Below are 7,078 nucleotides of genomic sequence, written 5' to 3' on the forward strand. Positions count from 1 at the left end.
GGAGGTTATCAGGGTATTCTTGCACAGTCCACCCCCTGGCTTGTCTCTGCTCCGGCTGGGTGGCTCGGCATATGTGGGAGTGGTGGACCCAAGGCCCAATGCCGTCAACCTTTAAGGCAGTGGGGGTAACCAGAACAACCACATAAGGACCTTTCCATCTTTCTTCTAAGGTTCGGGACCTGTGTCTCCTTACCCATACCCAATCCCCTGGGACAATACCATGTTCTGGATTCGGTGTATCCCTGGTCTCATACAAAAAGCGCACCATGGGCCAGATTTCACACTGAACCTCCTGTAGGGCCTTCAAACTGGCCAGATAATTTGGGGTCACATTAGAGTCTTGGTCTGGCAAGGCACAGACAATAACGGGGGGTGGTCTCCCATATAGAATTTCGAAGGAAGTTAATCCATGCACATAAGGGGAGTTCTGAACCCGGAATATGGCATAGGGTAGGAGGGTCATGCCAGTCTCGATGGTTAATTTAAATAAGGTGTCTTTTAAGGTTCGATTCATCCTTTTACCTGCCTGGAGCTCTGGGAACTATAATCACAATGTAACTTCCAATTGGTTCCCACCACTTGGGCCAGTCCTTGTAGGACTTTGCTGATGAACGCCGGGCCGTTATCGGACCCTAAAACCTCGGGACACCATATCTGGATATGATTTCTTCTAGTAATGCCTTAGCGACAACCTGGGCAGTCTCTCGTTTGGTGGGGAAAACGTCCACCCAGCCTGAAAAGGTGTCAACCAATCCCAGCAAGTACTTAGACACCCATACCTCCCAGGTTTTACCTCAGTAAAATCCACCTCCCAACTTCGTCCTGGTGCCCTCCCCCGTACCCTCGTACCTGTATGTAGGGGTCCCTTCTTACTGGGTTTCATAGCCTGGCATCCAATACACTGATCCACGATCTCCTGGATTTGGGTTGTTTGTCCCGGGAACCGGAGGCACGCAGACTCAAGAATTGTCAGCAGTTTTCTCTTTCCTAAATGGGTGGCTTGGTGCAGGTTGGAAAGCAGGAACAGTCCTAGTTTTGCCTGTAGATTCCCTCTGAATCCCGATGCCACCCATGCCTATCAGGCTCTGGGCAGTGGTGGTTTTGGATCCATTGCATATCCTCTGGGGTGTAGTCAGGTCACGGGGGCAAGCGTGGGCGCTCAGTTGCGGGCAAGGCGAGTGCCAAAGTTGGTGAAGCTATTGCTGCCTTTTCGGCGGCCTCATCCGCTCGCCGGTTTCCTTCAGCCTCCGAGGTCCGGGCAGACTGGTGTCCAGGGAGGTGAACAACTGCAACTGCCCGGGGCTTTTGCACTGCCGCCAGTCGCCTCTGCACCTCTGGGAGATTACGCAGTTCCTTTCCCTCCGCTGTAACAAAGCCCCTCTCCCGGTAGATGGCGCCATGCACATGGACAGTGCCGAAAGCGTAGTGGCTATCGGTGTAAACAGACCCCCATTTCCCTTCAGCCCATTCTAACGCCTCTGCTAGGGCAATCAGTTCAGCCTTTTGGGCTGAGGTCCCGGGGGGAAGCGAGGCACTCCAAACGACATTCCCGTCTTGGTCCACCACTGCCGCACCCGCCCTTCGCACCCCATCCATGATGAAGCTGCTTCCATCAGTGAACCACACCAGCTCACTGTTGGGGAGGGCGGTGTCCTGGAGGTCGGGGTGCACCTGGGTAATTTCTGTCATGATCTCCTGGCAGTCATGCAGGAGGGCTTCTAGATCCGGGGTTGGCAGCAGGGTGGCTGGATTCAGTGCAGTTGGTTCAGTAAAGATGATCCGAGGTGCATCTAACAAGAGTCCTTGGTAATGGGTCAGGCAAGCATTGGTCATCCACCTGCCGGCGGGATGTTTCAGGACTCCCTCGATCGCATGGGGAGTTACTACCTTCAGATGCTGCCCGAAAGTGAGTTTGTCTGCATCCTTTACCATCAGGGCTACTGCTGCGAAGATCCTTAGGCAAGGGCCATCCTGAAGCTACTGGGTCTAATCTCTTAGATAAGTAGGCAACCAGGCGCTTCCATGGCCCCAGGCACTGCATCAGTACCTCTTTTGCTATCCCCCTCCTCTCGTCGACAATGAAGAGGGTGAAGGGCTTCAGAGGGTCTGGCAACGACAGGGCTGGTGTCTTTAAGAGGGCAGTCTTAAGTTCATCAAAGGCCTTTTGCTGTTTCACCCCCCAGGCCTTATCTTTGGTTGCCTCATACAGGGGCTTCACTATCTCAGCATACCCCAGAATCCATAGCCGGCAGTAGCCCGCTGTCTCTGGAAACTCCCAGACTTCTTGGGTCGAGGTTGGGACTGGGAGCCTGAGAATAGTCTCTTTTGTAGCCTCTGTTAACCATCTGGTCCCTTCCTTCAATTTATACCCCAGGTAGGTGACTGTCTGCCTGCATATTGCGCTGGACCCCTAGCCCAATTGTCCCAGTTCCTGGAGGAGGTCTCCAGTGGCCCGTTGGCACTCAGCCTCAGTGGCGGCTGCCAGAAGCAAGTCATCTACGTATTGCAGGAGTGTAACTGAGGAGTGTAACTGAGTCACGACTCCCGTGGAACGAGTCCAGATCCTGATTTAAGGCTTCATTAAACAGAGTAGGAGAGTTTTTGAAGCCTTGTGGTAGTCTAGTCCAGGTTAACTCTCTGGAGGTTCCTGTAATGTCATCATGCCATTAGAAGGCAAAAATGTGTTGACTGCTGGGTGCCAGGGCTATCCTTTAGGTCCAGGGTAGTATACCAAATATATGAAGGGGGTAAGTGACTTAGCAGGGTTTAAGGGTTGGGGACCGTGTGGTGGATGTCCTCGATCCTCTTATTTACTCCCCTCAAGTCCTGGACTGGCCTGTAATCCTTTCCCCCTGGTTTCTTAATGGGGAGAAGCGGGGTGTTCCAGGCAGAGTGGCAGGGTTTCAGTAACCCAGCTTCTAAGAGGCGGTTAATGTGTGGGGCAATCCCTTTTCACGCCTCAGTGGGCATGGGGTACTGGCGGACCTGGATAGGCTGGGCCGAGGCTTTCACTTCCACCACTACTGGTGTTCGGTGGGTCGCCAGACCCATAATGCTATCTCTGCCCATGCCTGAGGGTACGTTCTAAGCCAGTAATCCATCTCATGGGGCCACTCTATGGGGGAGGAGGTGTCCTGCAGGACAAACAGGCGATGCTCATCTGCGAGGGACAAGGTCAAAACATGAAAGGCCTATTCCTGGCCGTCCATTACTTTGATGCCATCCGGCTCAAAGCGGATACGGGCCTGGACTTTGGTTAGGAGATCACGCCCCAACAGGGGGGCTGGGCATTCAGGGATAACCAGGAAGGAGTGGGCCACTTGGTGATGGCCCAAGTCCACCCAGCGCCTACTGGTGCCTTGATAAGCCTTGGACCCAGTTGCCCCCTGCACCAGGCTGGTTTTCTGAGATAGGGGCTCCATGGGCTTGTTTAAAACTGAGTACTGGGCTCCTGTGTCCACCATGAATCCCACTGGTTTCCCCTCCACATACACAGTTACCCAAGACTCGGGGAGGAGATCCGAGTCCCGTCTCCCCTAGTCCCTGTCCATTCCTGCCAGCAAAACCCGAGCGTCCTGTCCGGTCTGGTCCTGGCGCTTGGGGCATTCCTTCTTCCAATGTCCATATTCTTTGGAGTTCATGCATTGCCCCCTATCTAGCCTGGGCCACAGTTTTTGAGGTCAGGTTGGTCCAGCTGGACCCAGTCCTGCCTGGGCTGTGCCCTGCACCCCTGCCAGGAGGATCTTAGCCATCTCCTTTTGCTGCCTTTTGTTCTCCCTATTCAGATGCTCTCTGTCCTCTTTCCTAATTCTTTCTCTTAACTCCTTATTTTCCTTTCTGATCCTTTCCTCCGGAGTCTCCCGAGTGTTAAAAACTCTCTCTGCCACTTTCATCAGATCCCGAATGGTCATTTCCCCCAATCCTTCCTGCTTATATTTCTTTCTAATATCCGGGGCAGCCTGGTTTATAAAAGACATCATTACAGCTGACTGATTCTCCTCTGCCAGGGGGTCCAAAGGGGTGTAGTGCCTATAAGCATCATAGAGTCGTTCTAAGAACAAAGCCGGGCTTTCCATTTCCGCTTGTATCACAGCTTTTACCTTAGCCAAATTGGTGGGGCGGCATGCCGCTGCTCGGAGACCTGCCCTAAGAGTCTGGCGGTAAACTCGGAGACGCTCCCTACCTTCCACGTTCCAGGGGAAGCGCTCGTAGATCAGGGTAGATCAGGTTCGGCAAGGTCGTTGGCCGTCAGTTGTCGCGGGGGGAGATTCTTTCTGGCCTCCGTGAGGATCGGCTCGCGCTCTTCCGTAGTGAACAAGGTCTTAAGGAGCTGCTGGCAATCGCCCCATGTGGGGCTATGTATATGCATGACAGACTCAAACAGGTCAGTCAGGCCCCTCGGGTCTTCAGAGAAAAGGGGGTTTTGAGACTTCCAGTTATACAGATCACTGCTTGAAAAGGGCCAATACTGGTAAGATCGTTCCCCATCTGGGCCAGTACCTCCCAGGGCCCCTACGGGGAGAATGGGTGCCCTGGCTGAGGTGGAGGAGGATGGTTCCTCTTCTGGGGTCTCCTCCCGGTGCCTAGGAGACCTTAATTCCCACACCGGTCCCTGGGCCGGGACCAGGGAAGCTGAGCGGGAGGCGGATGAGTGAGGGGGCTCGGGAGGGGCGGCTGCTTCAGGTTGGAGCGGCGCCACAGGTGCGTATGGAGGAGGGGTTTCTTCAAAATCTAGGTCTATCAGGGAGGGGTACAGGTCCGACCCTTCCTGTAAGACAGGTTTCTTGGATGGGTTCCCCAGGAATTTCGGTTGGGCGATAAGAGCGGGCGCAGTAGAGTGGTGGGGGTGCCCCGAGAGCACGGGGGGGGGGGGGCGGGGGGGGCGGATCCTCCCGCTTCTTGTGGACAAACGGTTTCAGCCAGGAGGGAGGACTCTCTGCCAAAGCTTGCCACATAAAGATATAGGGATATTGGTCCGGGTGAGCTGGTTGATCATTCTCGGACTTTCTTTTTGCTTTTTTTTTTTTGCTTTATTTCTTCCTTGCTTCCTTTCAAACAATTGATTTTTTGTTTGTTTGTTTGTTTTTTGTTTTTAATTTATTTTTTATTTTCAGCATAACAGTATTCATTGTTTTTGCACCACACCCAGTGCTCCATGCAATCCGTGCCCTCTGTAATACCCACCATCTGGTACCCCAACCTCCTCCCTCTCCACCCCCCCACCCCCCACCCCCCCCCCACCCCCCCGCTTCAAAACCCTCAGATTGTTTTTCAGAGTCCATAGTCTCTCATGGCTCACCTCTCCTGCCAATTTCCTCCAACTCCCTTCTCCTAACTCCCCATGTCCTCCATGCTATTTGTTATGCTCCACAAATAAGTGAAACCATATGATAATTGACTCTCTCTGCTTGACTTATTTCACTCAGCATAATCTCTTCCAGTCCCATCCATGTTGCTACAAAAGTTGGGTATTCATCCTTTCTGATGGAGGCATAATACTCCATAGTGTATATGGACCACATCTTCCTTATCCAGTCGTCTGTTGAAGAGCATCTTGGTTCTTTCCACAGTTTGGTGACTGTGGCCATTGCTGCTATAAACATTGGGGTACAGATGGCCCTTCTTTTCACTACATCTGTATCTTTGGGGTAAATACCCAGGAGTGCAATGGCAGGGTCATAGGGAAGTTCTATTTTTAATTTCTTGAGGAATTTCCACACTGTTTTCCAAAGAGGCTGCACCAACTTGCATTCCCACCTACAGTGTAAGAGGGTTCCCCTTTCTCCACATCCCCTCCAACACATGTTATTTCCTGTCTTGCTAATTTTGGCCATTCTAACTGTGTAAGGTGATATCTCAATGGACTTTCTTAATAATGACCAGAGAAAAGGTTCCCCCGGGGTGGCCAGCCCACCTTAAAAGTAGGCCATTCTGCAGAGCAGAGGGTATCAAACTTACCTTTTTTACTTCCACGCCATAATCGTGAGCCTTGGAGCGGATCTCAGGGAAGTGGTTCAGGAGCAGGGTCTTAGGTGTTACCTGAGTCTGTCCCATTATTATTACAAAAAGAAGCCAGGAAAAGACAAGAGACACAAAGCCAGCAAACACACAAGTTTGAAACGAGTTTTCTAACACCCACTGGCCAGTCAGCCACATCACATCCACAGGTGCCATCCTACTCACACAACACTCAGGATCCTTACCTGTCCAAATGGCGTCCACTGTGGGCGTTGTTCTGGCACCCTTTTGTCCGTATGTCTCCAGCGAATTCCAGTAATGGAGCCTCCAGGGTCGCAACCTGCTTTTTCCTTCCCATGAGAATTCTTAATTGGGACCGGGCAGAGACCTGTTTCAGTCTCTGGTCGAGGACCCGTTTCTGTCCTCCCCTCTTGGAGGTGGCCAATCCTCCTTCCGCGGTTCCTTTAGTTAAACCTCGGTATTGGGGAGTTGTCTGTCTCTCTGAGGAGGGTCTTAAGATCTTGGTGGAACCTCCAAATGTTAGAGTATGGAGTCGACCACCCCTCAATTAGACAGAGAACACTCTTGATAATGCAAGTCACACAGTGACGTTTATTTCCAGCTAGCTGGGGTTCAAGTATCTGCCCGGCGCAGCAGGTTTCAACAAGGACCCCAAGTACTCAAAGCCAAGTGCTCATATAGCATTTCTAAAGCACTTAACACACAGCAATTGTCCATAGCTCCTTTCACACCTGGCGCCACACTCTGACAGCTTACCTTTGCGTCACCCCCAGGTGGTTTAGTGAAACAAGCTCTTTACCAATGCATCTAGTCTGCAGCCACCTGTATTCTGGTGCTTAGGATTGACTTGTTTTCCAAAACTTGTTTTTCTAGCTTGTTTATCAAGCTTGTTTTTCAAGCTTCCCCTAGTCCCTCCTCCCTCAACTCAGTAAAATGACTTCCCGGCCTTCAAGATGGCCGTTCTCATGCCAACCCTTTCTTACACTTAGAGACTTACATCATCCATAACCCCCTTTTGTCCTCACCCATGGCTGAGTCTACCCCTACTCTGCCTTTTAAAAATCCTGACTGTAATCTGGCTCGGGGTCCAAGTCTCTAT

General features: G+C 51.9%; 1 protein-coding gene across 1 annotated transcript; it reads right to left on the reverse strand.

The window, feature by feature from the left end:
* Positions 1-3,638: 3,638 nt before the first annotated feature.
* LOC131813619 (uncharacterized) lies at positions 3,639-6,054 on the reverse strand. The gene is made up of 3 exons (XM_059143988.1): positions 5,959-6,054; positions 4,247-4,612; positions 3,639-4,205 (listed from the first exon to the last, which is right to left on the reverse strand). The coding sequence occupies exons 1-3, from the start codon at positions 6,052-6,054 to the stop codon at positions 3,681-3,683; spliced, it is 987 nt and encodes a 328-aa protein (XP_058999971.1). The 3' UTR covers positions 3,639-3,680.
* Between the last annotated feature and the right edge of the window lie 1,024 nt (positions 6,055-7,078).

The sequence above is a fragment of the Mustela lutreola genome, chromosome 13 (assembly GCF_030435805.1).
Source record: "Mustela lutreola isolate mMusLut2 chromosome 13, mMusLut2.pri, whole genome shotgun sequence".
Lineage (NCBI taxonomy): Eukaryota > Metazoa > Chordata > Mammalia > Carnivora > Mustelidae > Mustela > Mustela lutreola.

Coding starts and splice junctions, on each gene's coding strand:
- LOC131813619 (XM_059143988.1), bottom strand. CDS start 6,054: ATGGGACAGACTCAGGTAACACCTAAGACCCTGCTCCTGAACCACTTC. Junction 4,613..5,958: donor ATGGCGTGGAAGTAAAAAAG/GTAAGTTTGATA, acceptor GTCCCGGCCCAG/GGACCGGTGTGGGAATTAAG. Junction 4,206..4,246: donor TCCCCCCGCGACAACTGACG/GCCAACGACCTT, acceptor CTGATCTACGAG/CGCTTCCCCTGGAACGTGGA.